Source organism: Styela clava, chromosome 1 (assembly GCF_964204865.1).
Source record: "Styela clava chromosome 1, kaStyClav1.hap1.2, whole genome shotgun sequence".
NCBI classification, from domain to species: Eukaryota; Metazoa; Chordata; class Ascidiacea; order Stolidobranchia; family Styelidae; genus Styela; species Styela clava.
In genome coordinates, this window is record NC_135250.1 from 21746884 (window position 1) to 21772411 (window position 25528).

The following is a 25528-nucleotide window of genomic DNA, read 5'->3' on the forward strand; positions in this document are numbered from 1 at the left end:
AGATGAAAGCACAAAAAATTGTTTAGTTTTGATATTGATCTTACGGCATTGTTCGGGGACCTGGCAGAAAAGTCGAGTTGAAACGCAAAAATTTCTGAAGAAAACTGCTATTTGAACGTATTGTCACACCGACTTTAAAACAAATTCAGTGAGAAAAAAACACGCTGTTATAACATTGTGTATTCTCCAACATGATCTTTCTAACTAGTTTCACTGATATGACAGTGGCACTGGTACTGTATAGGCTTCGCGACGCAAGAAGAAAGAAATTGCTTGCACGTTCCAGATTAATTGAACTAAAAGCTCGTTTCGCGGGCACACCACTGATCTAATGGATAGTGCACACTCAAGTATCACAAGTTTACCCGTTATGCATCGCATGCCTATGTGTAATACAAATAGCTTATTTTCTGAAATTCCAAAAAGCTCCGGGGTACACCTAGGAATCTCTCGGCACACAGCACATACATTTTGAGAATTTCTGATCTAGACTCTAGCAGTGGTTCCCAAACTAGGGTCCGCGGACCTTTTGGGGTCCGTGAAGTACTTTCCGAGGGTCCGCGAAAGAAATCTGTTGGATGGCTCAAAGTTTGATAATGCAAAAATTAACTGCTTAAATTTGGAAAGACACATTTATCGCATTATGATGCTTTACAATCTCTGCTGAGGACACTGATTCTTCACTTTTTGTTTCGATTTGGCTTTCCCGATTGTGACGTCACAAAGTTATGGCAGCTCCTGCCACGAACAAACCGCGGCGTCTCATACCATGGTTTAATGGGGCTATAATTTAGTAATCAGTATTATCGGCATATTAACAAAGTCATGCGCCGGATTTTTGTTTAATATACCAAAAAAAGTACCAACCTACTCATTGTTTGTCACCAACAGGGGCAGCCCTGCCAATACATCCGACATGCCTTGGTTACGGCATCGAAATTTTACCCGACATGATTTTTTAATTTGCTGCCGTGGTACCGGTTTGGGGCAGCTAAAAAGTCAGTCGCCGTGGTTTAACTGGAGCTCCAGAAGTAATCTATGTGCACCAAGATGGCGCACAACTTGAACATGGTATTGTGTACCGGTTAGGGTTCAGGTCGTACGACATCTTGCTACATATGCTTGGAAATCCCGCTAAATACTTAAAACTGCACTTGGAGGTGTAGATGGCGCTGCCTTTTTGCATGCTTGTTGTTATAGGAGAGAATTACAGTAGGTAGTTGATAAAGTATGCCACTCCGTTTCTAAATGCTGATTTACGCTTTTGTTTTGAAAGGTGGATAGCGTTAAATATAGCGCAGTCAGAAAGGCACTACGTTTTAGTTTTTAGATGTCAACTTTAGTCTTTGACACACGGTAACGGTAGGCATATATTTTTACGTTCTCAACTCTGTATTATCAATTTCAAAATGTCTTCTAAAATTAAAATTGAGATAATCGTATGTAATTTTATCGTGATAAACGCAGGTGAAGATATGTTTTGCACTACACCGTGTGGAGCATTTATTTTTGTTGTGATCTTGTTTTATGTGATATCTTTCTGTCTTTCTTTGATAATGTTTTATTTTAGTCAATTAGTGCACAGGGCCGCGAAACAAAAACAAAATTGCAAGGGGTCCGTCAGACAATATTTTTGAAAAAGTTTGGGAACCACTGCTCTAGACATACCGGTACATTACTGCAGCCATTATGCAATTTGCCTCCACCGCGTGTATTATGACGTCACAGTTGTGATGGGATCAATTTCCACTGGGCCGCACAAGTTTCTCTGGTATAGGTCGCATGCGCAAATGGTCATAGTTCCCCAAAGTGAAAAAAAGTTACCTAGGTGAACGTGGGTGGAAATGGCTTTGTTTGAACGTGTCGAATTTGTATTTATGGGCATAGCATTCTCTATGACGTGGAACGCAACCAAATGTTGTTGACCTGTGGTAGCAAAAAATCTTCCGGTTGTGCGGAATAGCTGAAATTTGCTAATAATTTATATATATATATATATATTATTTATATATATATTTCGACGAAAAATCGCTCGCATCCAATAATATATGCAAATTGCCGCATGACTATGAACAAAGGCCAATGCGCCACTTTGCCGAACCTCGACATATTTGACATTTTTAAATTAGCGAAAAACATAATTCGCTTGAAAACAAAGCGATAAAAATTTCGCCATGTCATGGTGTCGAACGTTGTAAGTGGTTTTGCACCTGTCTCGATGCCTTACTTCAGGGGTACTCAACTTCCCAGGTGGAAGGGCCGCATTTCGACCACAAATGATGCGATGGGCCGCAGAATATTATTACCATGTATTTGTACCATTTAATTCATTTAGTAGTCCGATACTGATGTGTAACATGTTTTTTTGTTTTCATTTTCATGCATTTTAAAACATAGTTGATGGATAGCATTCGTAAGTTTGCAGTTGCAACTTCTCCCCTAGCGAGAACTATGAAAGAATTTTACAACATAGGAAAAATAGAATTATGCCTAACAGCAACAATGTTTTTCAATTACAAAAACGATTTGCAAATGTTTCATTTTTAATGAGAGTTCTGAGTCTGTATTCTGTTTACAAGTACGTTTGAATCTTTTACCCAAGATCCCAGCCAGATGAATACGCAATTTTGAACTATAGGTGAAGCTGTTCGTGGTGTCATTGTAAATTTGCTTGATTCGGCTTGCTTCTTTAACAAAAGAGACACATGAGTTTCCCATTTTGTTATACCGTTGTGAACCGAGTTTCCGAAATTAGATAGAGCAGTGGTTCTCAACCTTTTATGACTCGTGGCCCCCTTTCGGAGGCTTTTAGCACTCATGGCCCCCACTTTAATATTCCAGAGGTATTAATAGGGTTATTTTCATTGATAGATTCCAAATCCCATTATGCTAAAACAATTTGCACAAAAGAGAGCGAAAACACCCTGCGAAATAACCTTGTTGAGCAGCAAACTAGGAAAAACTGAGATTTCTTTTAAAGTGAAAAGAAAATTCAGATTTCCGCCCATCCTTGTGGCCCCCCTCCAACTCCTCTGTGGCCCCCTTAGGGGGCCGAGGGCCCCCGTTTGAGAACCGCTGAGATAGAGAGTGCATGGGATGAGCGAGCGACGTAACTCAATTTTTACGTAACAATACGTAATTCATCTAATTGCTGTGATGACACAATCCATAGTCTTATCATGCGCTATAAGGGATGAGAAGAATGATACCGAATTTAAAAATCGTTTATATTTGTTACGCCGCAGATAATATGATATATGTTTGGGTTCATCAATGTCTTTGAGGGGCCGCAAAAAATGTATTGGCGGGCCGCGGGTTGAGAACCCCTTCCTTACTTGAACTAAGTTGATGGAAAAAAATCCAAATTAATCGCGTGCAGGTTTGCAATGAGTTTATATTCATTACTAGTTATAACATTAGGATCAGGATCACTCGGCGACAAATCGCATTTAAAGTACTTTACAGACTCGTGCAAAGGGCCATAGTGCCCCAAAAGTAATGAATTTTTTCTGAACGCATATATATATGCGTACGTGCAAGAGGCCACATTGCCCCAAAAGTAATGAAATTTTGTCTGAAACACAAATAAGATTAAGTGCTAAATGTACGCAATTGCATGGGTGCAAATCTCCTGAGTACAGATGACCATAAGTGTAAATATCCGTTGCTGCAGTATTAAGGTGTTAGGTGTGTGTGGTTTTCGATCGCAAATGTAGAACCATGAAAAGTAAGCGTGCAACTGGTCGAAAATCACAATATATAGATGAATAGACGGCCCTCTCTATACATATCTTTGGACAAATCAATAGCGTCGTAAATTCCAAAATACTTCAAGAACAGTTTTACACATTCAAGCCTTTTTTCAGTGCGACTTGAATCGGCTAAAACAAACACGCCAAAGCATTGAAAATTTCGCCACGTCTGTGTCGGAAACCTTTCGACGTCGATTACGTAAATATATAACAGACGATTCTTTGACAATATAATAAATTTAACATTACCACATTTTTAAATTTAACTAAAATTACTTCGATCGGGATTATGCAATATCTGTAAATAAAAATCGAAGCAATTCGGGATTCAGCATAGCATGTGTGAACATTTCACAAACCAAGTGGAAATTTACAGGTCATCACTCCCATTCTATCCAATAAGGTTATATATGCGCGTTTGTAGCAAATTATAGGTACAAAATAATGCTTTGAAAATTCTAATAATACAACGTATGTGCCTCCAAATAGATTCATAATATACTCGCCCACCTACGTCGGATACGGATCACAATACGGGGTAATATTCATAAGATCAATACATAAATATGAAACGAATTCTATTATAGTCTGTGATTCGCCTCAATTTATTTCAATATTTGAAGAATCTCTATAACAACCATATTACAATATTGTTTTGTTCATACCCTAAATATAGTACGAAGATTATATAATAGTACATAACAAGGAAAAAAATAATAGTAATTGTATTGGCAAAGGAACTTAAAATGGGGTTACGTGTGTTGTTGGTGATACTTTCCACAGAATAATAGCTCCAATTATCAATTTCTTTTGGCAAGCTATTCCCTAATTTATGCCGAACTTTAGAATATGTGTTTGAACTAATTTTCCGAAATTAAGTTCGACTAAAGATGTTTTGTGTCAATAAAGGCGTGGCATATGATTTAGCGAATGTTACTTACATCAGCACAGTCGTTTTGTTTAAATATCACAGACGATATACATGTCACACTATGTTTAAAGTAATCTGACTAACAAAAAATAATTTAACAAAAACAGTTATGATCATTTTCTCATCGTACTATCTAATGCAATTTTTCACTAATTTGAAGGGTTTTAATATTCAACGTCGTTAGCCAAATTAAATCCGTAAATCAAATTTTGGTACTATTGGGTAACAGCGTAAAAGCTTTCTTTTCGATGCCCATCCTCCCTAAACTTCGTAAATTCGAAGATTCTATTATAATTTATTTCACGATTCTGTCAGTTGTCAAATCAATTAATAATTATTTAATTCTGGTATTACGGTGTTATCCCAAATACATATAGTGAAACTCAAAGTGAATCAAATTAACTTGTGCAATTTAAATTATGCTACGTTTGCATCACTTTTATACGATTTGCCCATCCTAATGTAACTTTCTAATCCATGCCATCGCTTCAGTCTTGCGCAAAACAGGGTTGACAGCAACCCCATCCTTATATAATTGAAATCGGTTTTAAGTAAGGTATAATATATAAAAAAAAAATTATGAAGAGATAATATACCTCATTTGTTCGATCCCGAGAAACTTTTATATGTCGTTAGACCCAGGACGTTTAAAACGTTCAGCTGAACCCACTCAAAACCAACAGCGTAAGACGATCGATGTGAATTATACTCTTCGTCTTCACGTTGTCACATACTTGATAATGTGACGCACATAACAAAGGTCACAAGTTTCTTGTAACGTATGGCATTGAATTATCGCAAAATGTGACTTTATTTAAATTAAATGACACATAGCCAACGCATTGGCTATGACGGCATAAAAGAGACATCAAGAGATTTATGCGGTCGGGTTTTTCCTTCGAGGAACACGATTCAAAGGTTGATTTGACAAATTTAGGTATTAAATTGTTAATTCATGCACAAAAAAGCATATTGCTTTACTAAGATGAAAATCAATATAACATATATAAGCGCCAGAAAAGATGATGAGATATACGCTTGACCTGGTTTCTTACATTTGCACATACGCGTGAAATTTGATAACGATGACTCAAACTTTTTACTGAAGGAGCCTTTTTTATTATTGCACAACTTCGTACCAGTGGATCGTTGGTTATTATGTTGTTGTTGTTAGTATTTCTTTTGTTCTTATTATGAGAAAATCTCTTTTCTCTGTAATTACAAGACAAATGGCTTTGAAACATTCAGTGTTTGAAGATTGTATTTATGGAAGGCTACCTTTATTCATTTCAAACATTTCTGTGGGCTCCATGGGATTCGTTTTTGAGTGCGATAACGTCATAAAAATTGCACACCTTGTGGCGGTCCCGCCTTTGCTGCAATCTGATGATGGTCTGGCATACCCATACTATTTCGTTTTGACCTCGCTGTCCGTATATTTGAGCATTCCTCTTGTTCTTATTTTACTTAATTCATATGACATGTTCGCATTTGGGTGAATACCGTATGTTTTGACATTTCGCATAGTATGTTCTATCAAAACTGCATTCCCTTTTTAGTGTGTTCCGGTAACATATTCCCGCAGGTGATGGAAATTTTTTGCGTGGGTACTTTTCCTTAATGTACATACATAATTATGAACGTATGTATGAGCTCCGCTTTGTGTGAGGCTCTAATTACGAAGTGATTATTAAATTCCTCTGTCCAACCCTTTTCCTAAAACTTCCCAGTTTGGAATAGGAATGGAAGTATGCCCCGAACCACCGCGAAAAGCATATTAGCATGCCTGAATGAAAAATGGTGAAATATACCCTAATATCACTGAATTTTCTTATATAATACTGTAAAACAAGAATGCCGACAATGGTATACATATATAGACGAACATTATACTATTAAAACAAGGCTAGAGATAAATGATTGGAATACCAGATTCGAAAAAAGCAGTGGGCTAAGCACTGTGGGCGCGGCGGCGCTCGTCGTGCTAAGGGTTAGATATACTCTTGCCGCCGCACCTATGATTATTCTGCGTAGGTTCGCAGGTTCGAGTCCCATGCGGGGAAAGTTATGTGCGAGAAGATTGCTGGACTTCTCGCTGCCGTGGGGTGGTCCACGTAACCGCTGGTCGGTTACGACTTCCTCAACCATCAAGTCCATGCTTCCGAAAACAAATAACTAACTAATCCCATACCCGACATGGAATGGTAACCGGACGAGAGGCCGTGGTTCGCCATAAGATTAAGCCGTATTATCGGCTTTTCTCTCCCGGGATAAATATCTAAATCCTATCCTAAAGATGTAGAATGAATATTTCGCTAATCTTGTCAATTACATTTAAAATATGACAAAACAGCGATAATCGTAATAATACTGACATGCCCATATTTAATGTAATTACCGGACTTTCTAAATGTACAAGGGTTCACCAGACATGGGCAAGCATGCAAGTAAGATATGGATCGCAAATGATTCCAAACTGGGCCAAGCCAAAGTACAGATATTTGAAAAAAAATATGTATTTCTTATCGAGCTATTACATCTTTATTATTTTACAAAATATAATTCAAATTTATGTTGTTAACCACAATTTGCGTGCAATGTTCGCAAGATAAGCATAAGTATACAACATTATTGACAATGTATTAGAATTTCATTCAAATTTATCTTGTCAACCACGATTTGCGTGCAATGTTCGCAAGATAAGCATATTTAAGTATAAAACATTATCGACAATGTAGTATTCAAATTGAGCGCTTTTATTTATAGTACATATCATTTTGTTAATGAATTGGGATTCACATATGTGAAAGATTACATACACGTGAAAATTACGGGTATACAATAGGAGTTATCCCGTCCATTTCTAATTTTTTTCTTTTACGCAATTTTTGTTATTGAAGCATATTTTAATACTCAAACTTCTGCTATTCGATGATATTTTAATTTTCAGCTGACAAAAGATTGCAATTTTAACAAGATGGACGGCCTGAATGGATATGCATCCACGCACAATATTGGGATCGCGGTGTGGGTGTGTCTGGAGGAGCGTTTACTTTCTGTTTAACAGAATACCAAGGACGACAAGCGATCAAGATTTGTTCCGTGATTAGTACAATTTTATATCGTGAGTTGGCACAAATTTTAATATCATGTAACTCAAAATGTCATTCCGTTAAATTAAAGGCATTCGAAAATAAATAATACAATCATAATATCCCTTATCATCATCTACTCGACCACACGAATGCAAACTCGCGCTAATGGCTAACGAGTTTACAATCACATCGCAGCGTATATCGCAACAAAATAAAACCTAAATTAGATTGCCAAGTATCACCATGTGGTAGGGTTAGTAATACACATGGGCGGCTCCTGAAATCTGTATTAAAATAGGTAAAAGAGCTTTTGACAGCCATGGGCGCAAAAAGTTTTAGTTGTAAATTGTTTCAATAAAATAATTTTAATCTGTATCTTTTTTAGATAATATTGTAGAAGTATCTCATTTCAACAAAAGATGTTAATAAAAATTATCAACCAGCGATCAAGGAGGCACCTTTTCAAACTTTGCCATGGGCGACCATGGTCTGTGATATTCCACATTAACGGTACTCCCGAGGTATGTGAACCAAGATGGCGGACACCGAAACGTAGTATGTATACCAGGTTAGGGTTAGGCCATAATTTCAGGTACAAATACTACGGTAGTCACTTGGCTAGTCCCCGAACTCGTAATAGAACTAAAATGAGAAAAATTGGAATGAAATTATGGTCTAATAACCCTAACCTGGTACACATAAAACGTTCTCGTGTACGCCATCTTGGTTCACATACTTCGGGAGTACCTTTTCGTCCACGTGTCAAGTCTCAGATTGGATTGCAAGTATAGAGACGAAGATCAAAACACACATATCGTCAGGCTAATAACCGAATTGCGTAAGTCATTTTTTGGCGGTTTCGAGTTTTTTATAAGATAAGTAGTTATGTAATGCTGTGCATCTGTCTGTTAACTCAGATTTTATTGTAAGAATTCCGAAACCCATAAAAATGGAGATTTTGTATGACATGCAAATTTGTTCAATTGTTTCGTCATAATGAATTACCATTATTAACGAAAGGTTATTGTGACGTCACAAAGACAAAATACCTTCGCTGAAGGATTTTCGAGTTTTTGCATCTCAGAAGCTAGTTTAGAGCTTATAAATTTGAATTTATACTACAGTATAGGAAGGCGTGCACTTGTGATATTCACTGTCTGAGTCCAATTCACCTTGGTTGGCTTTTATACAAGGGTACATTGTTGTTTTATTCTTTATATTTAATCTTAGTCTTATTTCGGTGGGTGTGCAGAGCGTGTTATATTGATGATATATATTTTTAAACATAAAAAATATTGTAATTGGAAAAGATTAGCTATTTTGGGAATTAGACATCGTAGATACTAAGAATTACATTCGTTTTATGATTGTTTGGTTTTTAGGACTGGTGCATATAGTCAAGTTGCAAAATTGCGTATGTCCCCAAGTCATAGACACATTTCTGCCTTAGTCACAGTGCGCCATTTTGACGTCACATGACTGCGTCATACAAATTAACTTAAATCCGGCTACGATGAAAAAATTGAACCATGACAATGAACCATGAATTATTGACTCTCAATGGCATAGCAATATCATTAGAACGTTTTTCTCAAAACTGCTAAAAATGACTTACGCAATTCGGTTATTAGCGTGACGATGTGCTCATGACGAGGACATAAATATTCACGGTTTCCGTTACGAAATTACGTTACACCAGTTTTCCTAAGAAAAATTATGGACAATTACGGGCGACTAATGTGCCAAGAACCACTGAGAATGTAAACGGTTATTCGTAGAATTGTACGGGGTATATTTGTAATTACGATCCGTTTTAACCTAAGTCCTTATCTCTCTTACGAAACTCAATTTATTCATGCGGCTAGAGACTTTTTGAAACATATTAATATACGGAATACTTCATTCAAATTATTCGTTGATTCATACCATCTCTTAAAATAGAGTTTAGTCATTTCTGACTCAAAATTATTGGCAAAAATATATCAGATGTGTTTTATTCGGAAATGTCATCTAATCTGAATCTGCCGGAATAAGACTGGGCCTAGCTAGGTAACTACTTGCAATCGGGATTTAAATTATGCAAATCCCATTGGTGATAATACGGAGTATGTCAATCGTAATAATTCATATGTGTTAGTGATATTAAATCCTGGAAATTCCGTTTTTTTGTTTCTAATTGGCCAATGGTAGAGACAAGCGAGATGGATAATATATCTGAACGATGTTATGTATTTCCCAAAATCACGAATATAATCAACTGTTAATGACGAGATGACCTGATAATCCTTTTAGTGTGAAAATGACTTGATATGATCGAGTGAATCTTTTTATGAGTCATGGATAGATATTTTCGATCCATACCACCAAATACATTTACTTGCAAATCACCTTGGATCTTGACCAAAACGACCCGCTTCAGACATAATTATGCTTCAGACATATCACTTTAATCATCAGGCTGAAAATGTTTATACCTCGATTAGTCAATGTGTAGTTGCGTTATGAGTTATCGCTATCACAGACATAAGATGATGTATTGTAGATCCACATTTAAATGTAAAATTGTGTAAGCACAGTTTGATTCAAACCCCTAGCGATTTTTAGCAATTCGTGTAGAGCAGGGTCGTCCAACCCGTGGCCCATATGTGGCCCGCGGAAGCATTTCGAGTGACCCGCGCTGTATTTTTCAGAATTGAATAAAAAAAATGAGTAAAACTATTTTTCGAGTGATGTAGTATACAAGATGTGAAATGCGCTCTAGTAGCCCTTTCAAACGAAAAGTGAGTGCCATTTTGAATCGAAACCAACTGGGAGGAGATATCGATACATAGTCGCTTGCACACTGGGTCTTTTACTACTCTATAAAGCGTTATCGAAAAACAATCGAATGAAAATTCGTTAAGAATTGTATAGCATATTGTCAATGTTTTACGTCCGGAAATAAAAGAGGTGTTTGCAAAAATAGCCTGTCAAGACAGACCATTACTCATCGTGTTGAAGAGCTTGGGAACTCTATAGCGGAAACTTTATTTGCAAAATCGGGGAAATTTTCATCATATTATATGGCGCTTGACAAAAGCACTGACATCAAGTTTACTGCTCAATTAGCGAATTTGCGGGGAGTTGATGATGATTTGAAATTACCGAAGAGCTCGCAGCCATCATTAAAGGGTCCGACTATAGGTATTGATTTGTTGGGAGATGTGATAAAAATGATCAAGCGTCTTTGCTTGTCTTTGACGAAACTTTCGGGAATAACCGATGATAGCGCCTCATCAATGGTTGGGAAACAACAGTTTTATTGTTCTAATAATTGTAAAAGTTTGGCGTGAGGGTATTGTTTGTTTTTTCTTTAACCTGTAGTCAGTGTAGCAAAACGACAACATAACTACCTTGTTAAGTGGCCCGCGCGATTATTAGTAAACTACATGGGGCCCGTCGGCCAAAAAGGTTGGACGACTCTGGTGTAGAGCATCAACCAACGGGAGAATGTAGTCTCGATCTTTGCCGATATACAGTTATTATGCGCCTCTGAGACAATATATCTACGGCATATCATTCGGACGCTAAATTATTTGCGCCTATGTTTTAACTTTATCCACGAATACACCGATGAATAATATTAATGCATTAATCGTGATGTAGAATTTAATGTTATAATATGTCATGAAAATTCAAGTGATAATATGGTAACTTTTCTTCTTAATCTATTCATAAAAGATGTCTCCGAGTTGAACGAAACAATTATTGTCCCCGAAGTGGACGTGTGGATCATTTTGCTAAATTCTTGTTGTTGTTGTTATTAATTTAATGGTGCTTATAACTGGCGTAGTTTTTTTGTACCAGAACTATGGTATTTCTCGTTTCATGTTCAAATGCTTCTTCCAGTTATGCGGACTATTCTATAACGAAAGATATTATTACTAAACTGATAATGTTTAAAATATTATGTTGTTGGGTGATTGTTGTCGGTTTTTCTTCTAAACTAACGGGACAATCGATATTAGTACTTAAATATGGATGAAGTCGCCAGAAGGCCGTTTTATTCCATCGCGCTTTTCCCTCTTCGCCATGCTTGTCCGTCGATCTTTTCAGCTAACTCAGTATCTCTCATCTATGGCCGTGCCGGTATTGATGCGTGAACTATTTGAACATTGCTCTGTTGTTCGTTCCTGAGCAAGTAAAGAGGCTGGTCTAATGGCTATAATCTTAATTCAAAACAAATCAGATAAATTTTCAAGCTACCAGAAGATCTAATGATACCCGATTAGGTCACTAACAACGGAAACAAAGGGAGCGCGATCTTAATCTGCCGTGAATTCGACATAATCAACTTCCATTTGTATTATGTAAACATGCAAAAAATTTTGTATCACGTCGGTATTACGCCATAGATTGCTAAAGATGAAGAAAAATGCGTGATCAGGCCACCATCCATCGATGTTTATCGACTCGACCGCCCATCAATAAAATGTCAGGTCGACAAAGTCAATATCATATATGGGAAAAGAATGATATTATTCTTTTGCGCAAGTAGGGGTCTCCAGATTCTTATATAGATTTTATGTTATCTGCGTTGATCTAAATATAAATATTTACTCTTGACAAAAATGTACAATGAAACTGATCAAATATTTGTCTATATCAGTTATAGACTGAGGTCGTGGCCATTCGGCCATTCATGGAGCTCACCGGTCGAACAGTCACGTATCAGTTCTCGAAAATAACTACTTGCGAAATCAATTTTTTGACAAGGGGGAATAATTCGGCCGTGATTAACGAGAGTTAATCGTCTCAAGAGTATATTTCGGCTGTTACTAGAGGAGAGCTTAGTGTAAATCGATTACGAAAACTGAAAAGTACCGGCTATCGGTGGATGAGTGTCCACTCTAATATATATAAATATACCTGTTCATGAAGAAAAAAAATATTCTGCCAGTTAGAATAGAAAAAAAATTGTTTATTAACAAGTTATTAATTCCGAACATCTTGGTGTACCCGTCTTTTGGATTATCTGTTGCATTGTATTAGCTAAAAATATTGTGTTTTTCTCGAGTTTCGTACGATGACGTCATCCACAACATGTCCAGCTACTCTAAAAAACCGGTCGAATTTGCCATAGTGATGAATCATATGTTAGCACAAGTTATTAAAGAGCAACAGTGCTTACTCATCAAAAGAAGTTTGTTCCACGAGATCCATCAGCCGTTACGCGACAATACATGAGTTCTATGTGGCACCAGTCCCACATACAGTGCATAAAACGAAATTATACCACATTCAATGTAATTCAAGACAATTTATCATTTGAGTGAACTTTCAAAAGCCGCAACCGCACCAACCTATGTAGCGTCGACTTACTTCGAATAATGGTTCAAAGGTAAACGAACAGATATTTCAGATCACTTCATGATAAAGCAAAAAGTTCTTGAAAAAAAACAGAATTCATCATTAGATCTAATAATCTTCCGAACTAATTCAAGGACAGGCCAAACGCATACTGCTTTCTTTACTATTAAGAAATCAAACTGAAATCGTAGTTAAATTCCTGCAACACGTTAGCCTACACAACCCACCCCACAGTGAACATGCATGCTGAAGCTGGTCGAGTACAGCTAAAAATGAGCCTTGTATGTGTTCGGTTATACCAGATTATTTACTAAATGAACGACTTTCATAAAATTAAGACAGTATCAAATTATAGCACTAAAATAAACAAAGGTATATAAAAAAATACACAAGCATTCTCATCTATCTTAGTTGTTATTCAATAGAGCAATTTGTTGGGCAATAATTGCGCAACAGAAACTATCTTTATCGCACGTTGCGTCATTTCTTCTAGCCGGAAATGTGGTTTCAATTGGATTATTTTGTTTCGTAATTTTCAGCCGCCAATCCCCTAATGGCCCCCTAAACCATTAAAGATGTTTTCGAAAAGGTATTAAGTTACACAAATAATTAGAGCAAATCATACAATCCGACCGGTTACTTTCCCCCTAGAAAGTTCGAGAGCCGACGTCGAACAGAAACCGACACAAACGTTGCCTCTCGTCACATTTAATCGTTTGTTTCTTCTAAATAATATTTCATGGGTGTGACTGTGAGATGCTTCTAACTAATAATAAACGATTACCATTTAGCGGATCATACATACATTACTTCACCCAATTATCTTGAATCACGGAACTTTAAAGAATCGCTATGACGTCAGTCATGGAACAAATGTGCAAAACAAACGTGAATTAACCTTTATCTTCGATTGCCGCAATGGAAATTTTGTCTAACCTTTCACCATGTGATTTCTGTTTGAGCAAACACAGGTGAGTTTGTTTTAGAGGTAATGCCATTGTAGTAACTTTTTGTATCAAACAATATTGCAAAATAACATTGCCCGAAGAATTTTATTTTAGGAATAAAATTTATTTTGTTCAATTAATCCGTTTTATTCGTACAAAGATCATATTGCTCAAATTTTATGAGTTTTGTTTAAACCATTAAAGTTCCCAATATTCTTATATTTGTAATCTTACCACGCGCCTCTAATGAGTTTGTCTGTCGTGTCAATGTCCGGGGATCAACGTTGTCGCATAGTATTTACACAATTCAGGAGAACAGTAAACTATAAACTAATTTTTATTGAGCACGATTTTTTCTATCTAGCCGTTTGAACTTGTTATGTTACGTAAAATAATAGTTACTGGATGCGTTTCGTGCGTGAAAAATGTTAAAAACCAGTTATCAATATTGACCGGAAAACGTTACTTTTGCCGTCGTTTGTAGTGCTATTTTAACTAAATTACCACTTTATGAGATTTTGAAATATTGTCTTTCTAAATTGCATCTCGATAGCGATATAATCAAAATAGCCGATGGCCGGAAATTATGTACATAACAAGTGTATTTTGACATGACACTTGATAAACGTGATATTGAGTTTGGTTTACCTGATATTCGCAACGCCAAGAAACAAACATGTATTGTCGACATTGTACACTGAACAGAAGTTTCTTATAAGTTCATTTGTCAATAATTCTCTTCTGAAGTGTTCCCCATATTTGAAACTTAACTGTAATTAAAAATAAGTCAAAATCAACATTAGGTATCACAATGAATGCAAGAAGCCGCAAAGCATTATACGATTTTTTTAAATGCGATTGTCAATCTTTTTTTCTGAATAAAAACTACTCGAAACCTATTGCTATTCGGATTCTTGCATTCATTGTGATACTTAGTCTTAACCCAAGTTTTTTTTTAGTTCTGAATAATCACTACTCGCAACCTATTGCTATTCGTAGAAACAATTTTATACAAGAAATGTCAAGTACCAATTATAAGGATTTTCGATTTTGAAATAATTTCATACGGTACTTACTAGAATATTTTCAAAGCGCGTAGCAATATTTGCTGCGTATTTCTCGTGCTTGCGGAGAGAAAAAATGTAAAAAAGAAAAAAGGATTTTATAAAATGCTCGATACGCCAACACAACGTTTATTTTACATACGAAACACGACAGGTTCCGCAGTGATATCTCACGGGTGGTCGGGGCATTTATGGAAGTTATAATTCTGTGGAGTATTATATTTAAGTCACTTAGCATAAAATTCTTTTTTTTTTCTGAATAAATACTACTCGAAACTTATTGCTATTCGTAGAAGCAATTGCGTACAAGAAATGTCAAGTACCAATCATTAGAATTTTTGATTTTGAAATAATTTCGTACAGTACTAGAATATTTTCAAAGCGCATAACGATATTTGCTACGTATTTCTCTAGTGAGAGAAAAAATGTTAAAAAGAAAAAAGGATTTTATGAAATGGCCGATACGCCAACTCAACGTTTATTTTACATAAGAAACACGACAGGTTCCGCAGTGAAATTTCACGGGTGGTCGGAACATTTATCGAGTTAGCAATAAATATCTGGACAAGTGAAAAATGGATTTTTGTATAACGGGAAATTGTAGATCTGGGTAGTACTATATTTTAGTTACTTAGCAGAAAAATGTGTTACCGATGCGTGTCTTTACTTACAGATTAATTATCTAGTATCGTCCAGCTACTTACTTAGAAAATGCAGAAACCCGGATTCTGCTCCATGGTCGATGAAAAACAATCGAGCACAAGACAGGTGCGAACACCATCGGAATTCGTTAATTCGATGGACTGCTGTTCAAATACTATAAAACACACCTCTACTTTTAAGTCCGGCGACCTGAAAATCACTTCAAAAAGAAAAAGCAGCAAAATGTATTTCTGCAAATATTTCGTCAGTCTAATTTATCTGACAGTATTTTTTTTCAACACGTCTACGGTAAATGGACTTCCTTTTGTCCCGAGGTGAGTTTAAACAATGTAGTGCTAAATTGTTTGGTTCAATTAGTGTATAGTCATTTTGTTTATCTATAAAATAGAATGTATATGATCTTGATAACTTTTAGCCTCTCGCTCCAAAAGTTGAACAGAATTGTCGTTAAAGAAATTTGACTACTGTAACCAAATAAAAATCTTGAACTTTAACGACTGATAACATCCTTTAATTATCCTTAAATATAAATCAAATATGTAACGGGATTGGGATGTTTTCACTTTTCGTAATAATAATGTTCTTGAACTAATTACAGCGACATCAAACGACACCCCACGACAACGTTCAATGCGGCGATAGAAGAAACGACAACTGCACCGGGTACAACTCTGCACAGACAACAGAGATCTAACATTGGCTCAGAAATGCTATCATTTGTGAGAGAAAGGTAAAATTTAGATTTGCAATTGATATTCTATCCCTCTTTCAACCTTCACATTCGCAACGCTGCAGCGGTGATTATAAGACAGATGTCGTCAACTGAAAAAATGAATTATATATATGAATTCATGTGTACTCGTATATGAAATTATATACATATATATACCATTAACATCGAAGTCGAATATAACTTATTCAGTTCTCCAACGTATAATTGGCTCCCACGCAACCACTCACACAATCTTTTCCAACAAATTTGAATTTTCCCAATTTAGTTCAACACTTTATAGTTTCTTCTGATATGACGTCACAATGCAAACATATCACATTGACAAACGATCAACGAAACATTGACTTTTTGTATAAAACGCAACATTTCATCGAATAATACTTATAAAATGGAACGTTACGTGGATATCTTACTGATTGAATAATCACCAGGGATACATCAATATTTACTGTTGTGCTGAAAAACAGTCTGTGGGTTACAAATGACGAAGGCTTTTTGAACCCTAAGGTAACATTGTCAGGCAAACAATTTTGTGGAAGTTCAGTCCACAAATCAAAAATATTTGGTAAAAATCTTTCAGCATCAAAATTTGACATTTAAATGTGTGTTTATGAGTAGAGACGCAACATCGAAGAGTAAATTAATGAAAGTATATGAGGTAGATTTTATCTTTAAATCCAAGACAAATATTGGTTTCTTCACTTTACACTACATTGTTAAATAAAAAGAGTTTTTGTTATAAACAATATGTCACTTTCTCAAAACAATCAATTGCGCCCAGAATTGCCAGATTATTTACGAGAAAGTATTTCTTTTTAGCACACGATCCCACCTTCATGCCCATCCCAAGCCTTAAGAACAACTTCTTCGGCGCCGAGTGTAAAATAGTGTTTGCTACAATTATTATGTTTCCATCGAATGAAAATGCGACCATTCATATGTGTATGTCGAATTCTTTGATGTAATAGACATGATATTTTCTACGAAAACAATCAGTTACATTTAAAACGAAATATACCAGCTTGATCTATATTTGAAATATTTCATAATGTTTTATTTTACTCCAATTAAAATATTATTTCCAATAATATCATTGCTGATTGCTGTTAGTACTTACTTACTCTATGAATGAGTTTTCAAATAAACTGTTTTTACTTGTTTTCAGATGTGCCCAGTCGATAATAGACGGAAAACACCGAGTTACAATAAAGTAAGTTTACGATTCACTCATATAAAATATTTGATTATTCCCCCATATTGCTTGGTCACCGCACTTCTACCAAATTAAAAATTTCCAAAAATAATACCTATCGGTTAATGAGAACAAATTTAATGTAAGAGTAAATAAGGAAATAAAATAACCTATGTAAAATGTGTATGTTTGGTCATTTCACGAGGATACACAAACAGTTATATGAATAGGTAGAATACAAATAAAAGAGACATAGGGGGAAATAGTTAGGCGTTCTGAATGATACATCGTACATGCTAAATGGACTCAAAATATCGCGACTCGGTCGAATAAAAGTAGCGGTTTTTGCATTTTCGAAGTATGATCATTTTCATCCCACAGCGAAGTGAATATACGGCAATACCAGTTTTGTAGTACACTGTCTATGCTATCACAAACATAATAAATGTAATGGGCGCAGACAATGGTTAAATATCTTTTTAAATAGCAAAGTCAAAAAATAATCAAATAATATTTTCAGTGAACGAAAGTCCATATGAAAAACAGATTACAAGCATTCAGTTATGAAATAAACTCGATTTAAATGTTACAAAAATACTGTTTCTGTGAAAGGAATTATAATTTATAGACAAAACAATGACACCTCGAAGGGCATAAAGTTGAGAGTCGTCATAAGTGTTTTGCTTCGCTATATGTCAAAATAGCACGGCATCTTCTGAGATTTTTACTTAAAAACAATGTCTTGTTGTACGTTTAATTATATTTTCTTGGTACGAGATCATCGCTTTTGGTTTCGTTGATCTTTTATAATAAAGTAAAACGTGCCTATACCGAGAATTATTTTTTCCAGGATTAGCAAAGAGTCCTGCGACAAAATCAACAATTATCAACCGGGATCATTCAGCGACGAACTTATCACAAACGGAATAATATTACAACAAATTCGAAATAAATGTCGTCGAATTGTATCGAACATAAATGTCCATATGACTTTATCTCCGAAAGATTTAGACTCAATCGTTGATCGATCACTTTACGACTGCTGAAGCAAGTAGTTTAGTGTTGTTTATAATTTAAGTGTTTGCGATTTTAGTTTTTTAACTTTTGCTCATTCTCCCAACTTTTCTGACATAAACGCTGTTATGTAGCTTGATACAAAATGATATGGGAATTTATTTTTTGCGCAGTAGTTAGTAGTTAGATATGAATCCTTCTCGTTGAGACATCCCATAATTAAAATATTAAAGGTAATGATGCTAAGTCGAACAAAATATTCATACTTGAATGGTGTGTGATTGCCCGCCACAACCGACAAATTTCTATCACGAAAAAACTAATAAGAATGCATTGATAAAAAAAAACATGCAAATTTGATAACGACATACTTAATTATATTATTGACGTATTGAAAAAAATCATCAACGTGAAATATCACAAATATAAATCGATCCAAATATTTATATTGATTGCTCATATAAATAATATTAAAAATATTTTCCTAACTTGCCGAAAATTTAACCCACTGTTAAACATTTGGTTCACTGATTGGTCATCTTGCTAATTGATAGGGATTTCGCGCTTTTTACTTTTGTTTGCATCAATGTATTAATTTTGTGGTATATAGTTCTAGAACGAAATATTCGTGCTTTCACACAATCTTAAATATAACGATTTTCTGGACCCTATTACTTGCATCATCATTTGATGATGGCCAGGCCAAATAAAATTGGTTTAGTCAACAAAGACACTTTTGTTAGTTTAAGTGAGCTAGGTTGTTGATTTATACTATTTTCCTATAGGTAACTGGTAACAAAAGTCTATGCATTATAGTATTTAATTTATTTTAAAAAACAAATGCTTAATTTTCTAGTTTTGCTTTTATTTATTATATTATTTTGTTGCAATGGTACTTCATATGTCTTGACTGGTTTGTGTACCGTGTATGAATACATTTATATATTGCTACCTTTAACCTGTGTTTCACTGTGCAAAAATTGATTTTTATGTCATCTTATTTATGAAAATTCTTTATATGAATACATTGAGTAATCTTGAAGTATGCGCACCAAGATGTCGCATAACCTGAACCCTAACCTGGTACAAAACATGAGTTCAGGTTGTGCGCCATCTTGGTGCGCATACTCCAGGAGGTCCATAAATTGCTCCTGGTTCTTTTTAACTGATTCATTCGACTTGCTGCTGTCACAAGCACGCTTATATTTGTACTTGTTATTTTTATCAATGAATAGATTGTTTCAATGTTTTGCTTCTTTCTATTATAAATGTGTCCTATAGTTCCCGTCATATAAACATAATGAGTCATAATATGTCTAATTACTTGAATTTGTTTTGTATTGGGGTTACGCGAAAGGTCGTGCTAGTGTGGCTAATGTGGAAAAAATATTAAATGTACCACAAAGTTATGGTGCAGTAGCGACAATGATCTTTCTAATGACTTCATTTCATTTAGTTTCAGATCACCTCTAAAACAGGAAACTATTAGTGTTTTTGTCATCGCGCGACAACAAACAATCATCTTTAATAATGTAACACAGGATTTTACATCATCGGATTTGACAACATTGGTAGAGTGGGACTAATTGCATTGACATTAAATGAATCCCGCCATTTTGTGTTTATGTGCTCAGCGCGAATTAGGAAGGAAGACAAATAGAATGAATTCATTAGGGAAGCATTAACTAAACAAATCCGAACTGTCATAGAAATGCCACGCGTACGTACATGAATTACGTTGATAAATCCGGCTAACGCCCTTCCAAATTCTTAGTTTCTCTTTACTAATTACTGAATTTGCCTAAATCGTCAAAATAGCTTACGACATATGTGTGTGGTACGTACTTTAGAAGCTCAGAATGCGTAAGCAACCCACAACAAATCATTGAACTTTCATATTTCCGGCCTGACACGCTCACTAAAACCGCCAGACATGTTCAGCGTGGTGTGGTAAAGTAAGTGCGACACTTACGCAATCCGTAAAAACTACACGTCCGTACTCGATTTATGTGTGAGTTGGATAAGTTAGGTGTATCAATACCGGTTTTACAGGGGTAGATATTAGACAAACTTTTTAATAACTACTAACCCCAGTATAATGTAAAATGACCACAACTTATCATTACAGCATATGAGTAAATAAATAGTCAATAAAATGCTCTCTAAAACGGATGACATTGACGATTACATCGCCATTTTATTTTGAATTATAACATTAATACTTTACTATATTGAACCATCATTTAAAACCTACCAAAAATTTTCTCAAAATCGGCGTCAGGGACTGAACTTCGCATATCAAGAAATTGCATATTAGAGCCGATAAAAGTAAACATTCAGAGTGTAAATATGTATGCTTCCTTCGTGGTATTTATGTTACCAAAGTTCATCCGGTCGGAAAAAACACGAGTGATATGTTTAACATTTGCTGTAATAGTCGCCTTTGATGTTAGTTACGCTTATAATGTAATTAATTCCAATAATCAAGATAATTTCAACAACACACCTTCGAAGTATGAATAACACGGAAAGACTAGATTACGAGCTAAAACAACCCCAAATTCATTAGAATCTAATTTCAGTTACATGACGGACTTTTTCGTGGTAGTTTTATCTGATTTTAACAAGTGTGGCAGCTGTATTCTCCCAATTAATATTTCAAACCCATTATCAACGTGATGCCTTGCCTATTTTACGAAAAGCGTGAAATCGAACTTCAAAATTGGACTATTTTGAAACGTATGCAAAAATTTTATCAGTTTTCAATCTTGTCTATGCGCAAAATCATCTGTGGACATTTTGAAATTACACTATAATAAAATGTATGATAAATTATCCCAATTCACCAGTAAACAAAGGGAGAGAACATTGTTTTCGGGAAATATATATCGTAATCATACATTTTATGGAATGCGAGTTATTTGTTGGTAATATAAAAATAATTGTTAGCTGAAAATTCTGACAAAATACACTTTTGAATTATTCGTAACTGGTGGTAGTCAGCCATTGAACAATGTTTACAAATATTCTGCAATTAAAATATCTTAGATAAATAATGACACGCGAATCGTCACATCACCTCGCCCAAGTGTAACCGAAGTTTGTAAAAATCTTAACTGCTTCCCCTACATATTCTACAATAAAAAACAACTTAAGCAGAATGAAAGAACGCGCGAATCGTCCAAAAATAGAAAAATTATACAGTTCACCTTGTCTGCTGCAAACCAAAAGTGCGTAAGAGACGTCGTTGGATTCTATAATTATGTTCGTCTGGGCGATTTATAAATACTCGAAAAATCATAATAAATATCCCTGGAAGCTTTCGCTTATGATTGTCGTTGTCTTATTTTTGATTACTAGTGAATTGAGACAATCTGCAGATGTACAAGCGACGTTTACACGCATGTCAATATGTAAACATCAATATGGAATTCTGATATTTCACGAGCATGAATCCGATTTAAAAATATACAAGTCGGCCAAAATATCCTAATTAACACACAAAAGTCTTAAAGCAGAAAAACAGAGGCTTGATAGACTTTTGGTCGAATATTCCACAAAATCATTTTCGGGCCGCATCAGATAATTCGCATTTTCAATCTGCTAGATCGAAATAACTGGTGATTGCCAAATAAACAGAATTGATGTGAGAAAACCGGATAACATAGATTGTTATCATAGTGAATGTAAGATATAATTCACACGGAAAAATCTCGTCGAAAGACGATAAATAAACAATTCAAGCTCAAGTTTTAAAATATTGTTTTCACGAAGTAGAGTGATGAAAATGAAATTCAATTTGTCTTGGGAAATTCTGAAAAGAATCGTCACGTTATATTTAAATTTATTTTTCACAAACCTGATGCAGGGCATTTAGCTGGGCTAGCTACGAATAAAGCTTAAATGTGAACTCCATTCTGTACTTGAGCTTTTGATATGTCCGACTCAAGTACACGAACAAAAATAAGGGGTGTATTTTATTCGCCGGGCGAATGAATGAAATTGAACAAAACGCTTACAAAGCGTGCAAATGTGTCGTTCCCGCCATTGTAAAATGTTCTGTATTCACATGAACTTTATTCAAAATTACTCTACCCAATAGCCGACAATGATATTTTGGGGCGGGCGAGCATATATTTGGTCTCCGCAAACAGATATTGAACCTACTCAAATACATCGTCCTCATTGTAAACAAATATTTATTAAAGCGGACGAACCGAGCAATCACGATCTCTGGTTGATACTCCAAAACAAGTATTAAGAAGTACAAAAACATCAGCAAAGATTAGTTTTAAATAATGTTATTAAATCAGATATTCCGGGAATCGTGCGGCACTTTCGCGTGGTATTCGATAATTTTCTAGAAACTGTCGATCTGCATTTCATATCTCAGAAGAAATCGGTCAAAACAAGATTAAGATTGCGATAAAGTTTTAATTAATTTCAGATCACGCTGATAACAAACAATAAATATGTCCATAACGACATTGTTACATTAATTATGCTCTACGTGCAACATCACTCACACGCGTAGTTAATATAATGCAGCGTTGTTTATTTTGCTTTGCATCAAAGGACTCTTACTGGAGTGGAATTGAAAATGCCTGCAAATACGCAGAGTCTATTATGGGCATCGCTAAACTCAGAGCCTCTGGTTGCGATACCACTCAGACTCATTTGCACAGATACCGATTGTGTCCACCTGGACCAGAGTGGATATTTTTTTTTATGATGGGGCCAAAATCAATTTGTGCTGTCCACCGCGGGCCATTAAGAATTCTCTGCTCACAATTACGTAGGTATATTCTTATATATATTTTTATTTATCTATTTTACACAACAAGTATTTCATTTGAATTAATTGAAAATTGAGTTTATGTCACGCCCATTATTCCCATTCACAGTATTGCACAAATAGTTTGTAATATTATGGGAAATCTATATATGGTTTCATTGAAACCGACGTATATTTTTGCACACTTTTTAAAATGTCAAAATCGAGACATATCAGACATGCGTAAGCACTGAAATAGGACCAAAATATTATGATGTTCGTGCCGTGATGAGTTTTTATTTTCGCTGATTGCAATCGTATAATGCGGTCTTGTATCACATATTCGATTCCTATTTGTGATGCACTTCGTCAAGCCCGATGACTGCAATGAAACAACAATGATTGAAACTCACAAAAACGATATACCAGATATCGTACAAGACCAGCAGGTTTTAGCAACTTCAAATTTAAACATTTTAAGTATGCAGCCGGTCGGTTTGTTTGCGGGTTTTTGCAGGTTTGCAGGGCGGATCATGCACGCGAGTTTCCGATCATTGACAGTCACGAGTCACTAAAAACAGACGCATTTGCACTTAACACGGGCAAAAAAAAATATTTTTCATATTTTCATACCAACCAGTATACGTTAAATTATGAAATATTAGATCAACATTAAGGTTTTTAAAACAAAAGCACTTAGCAGACCAAACTTAGAAATCGGTCTCAACCTCCACATTTATTTTATAGAAATAGTATACTATTCATATTTCATCGTGGATACTTGACAATTTTTTCATTTAATGGTATATATTTTGAGCATCGACATAAATGAAAATAAGTTTAATATCTAAAAACATAGTTTGGGCACATAACGTTTTAGGTTTTCCACTTTCGTCTCCATGCAGCGAGAAAGAGAAAACAGTCGCGATGAATAATAGCGGAAAATATAGAAATATAGAACTAATCACCTTATCAGAGCTTGGGTAATGAGTTATTTCCTATTTTACTTTTTCTCCGGAGAAACATATAAACATATCGATCTCTCTAGTACTGCGCGAAGAATCCTGTCATTAATTTTGACGATGAAATGGTAAATTAATGTTCTGCGAACAAAAACCACATGCGAAATTCGATGGCAACCACTGCCAATTTTTTTTATTAATCTTTGATTGATGAATGAGATTACAGTTTATTTTGATGACGTCATCATCTTATAATAAGATCTTGATAGAAATAGCATTTAAGGACATTGATAAAAGCCACTTGGTAACAGAAATATGATACATGTCAGCAATAAATATCTTCCTAGCATACTTTGATTTTGAGATATAATTACCCACTCCAACTCAAATATCCCAACTAATACTTCAACAAAAACGTCGGAGTGATTGCATATATTCATCGTTCGCGCATGAGGTTTTCTCCTACGAGCTACCAGATACTATTCTACGGCAGCAAGGAGCATAGTCTTGTTCGACACAATACGCGGAAAACGAAGCTATAATATAAACTAGCTTCTTATGGCTTATTTACTCTGACGATAATTGATAAATAATGAGTAGTGGTGTTCAACTTTCCAGGTGTTCATATAATAAAAATGTAAGCTGTTAGTATGAAAAGAAGTGTATACTGTACCTATTTATGATAGTGAACTCGCAGACTTTGAACTTCAAATTTTGTAAAGCGAGGTTGTCTAGCGCGAATTTAACATATTTTAAAAAGGTCTGTGTTTATATTAAACAAGCGTGGGCTTTTAATCTATTTTCAATTTAAACAAATTTGAATTTTTATACACGGGATTGGGTCTATACTTCTTGCCTTTTCGCAGTATTAAATATTGTCATATTTATATTTATAAAAATGTAAAAGAAGAATAACAGCATAGGCCAGTTGTGGAATTAAAACCCATGATCAAATATGGTTTTATTTATGAAAACAATGCCGGCTTTTAAAGAAAATCGCTAATTAAATCAAACGGATTTCGCGGCTCGGATTAAAACAGAACTGGCGATGA

At 35.2% G+C, this 25528-nt stretch overlaps 2 protein-coding genes across 2 annotated transcripts in view; both read left to right on the plus strand.

Moving 5' to 3' along the window:
- The window catches only part of LOC120343978 (putative N-acetylated-alpha-linked acidic dipeptidase), a 35831-nt gene extending 28074 nt beyond the window's left edge, over positions 1-7757 (plus strand). Inside the window, exon 15 of the mRNA XM_078114736.1 lies at positions 7634-7757. Within this exon, the coding sequence (XP_077970862.1) occupies positions 7634-7747 (114 nt within the window). The 3' untranslated portion in view covers positions 7748-7757. The remainder of the gene's footprint in view (positions 1-7633) is intronic.
- Positions 7758-8526: 769 nt separating this feature from the next.
- Positions 8527-20031, plus strand: LOC120346111 (uncharacterized). Its single transcript, XM_039415770.2, has 6 exons — positions 8527-8616; positions 13919-14098; positions 15812-16115; positions 16400-16531; positions 17700-17744; positions 18577-20031. The coding sequence occupies exons 3-6, from the start codon at positions 15850-15852 to the stop codon at positions 18770-18772; spliced, it is 639 nt and encodes a 212-aa protein (XP_039271704.2). The 5' UTR covers positions 8527-8616; positions 13919-14098; positions 15812-15849; the 3' UTR covers positions 18773-20031.
- The last annotated feature ends 5497 nt before the right edge of the window (positions 20032-25528 follow it).

Coding starts and splice junctions, on each gene's coding strand:
- LOC120346111 (XM_039415770.2), top strand. CDS start 15,850: ATGCAGAAACCCGGATTCTGCTCCATGGTCGATGAAAAACAATCGAGC. Junction 16,116..16,399: donor GGACTTCCTTTTGTCCCGAG/GTGAGTTTAAAC, acceptor AACTAATTACAG/CGACATCAAACGACACCCCA. Junction 16,532..17,699: donor CTATCATTTGTGAGAGAAAG/GTAAAATTTAGA, acceptor ACTTGTTTTCAG/ATGTGCCCAGTCGATAATAG.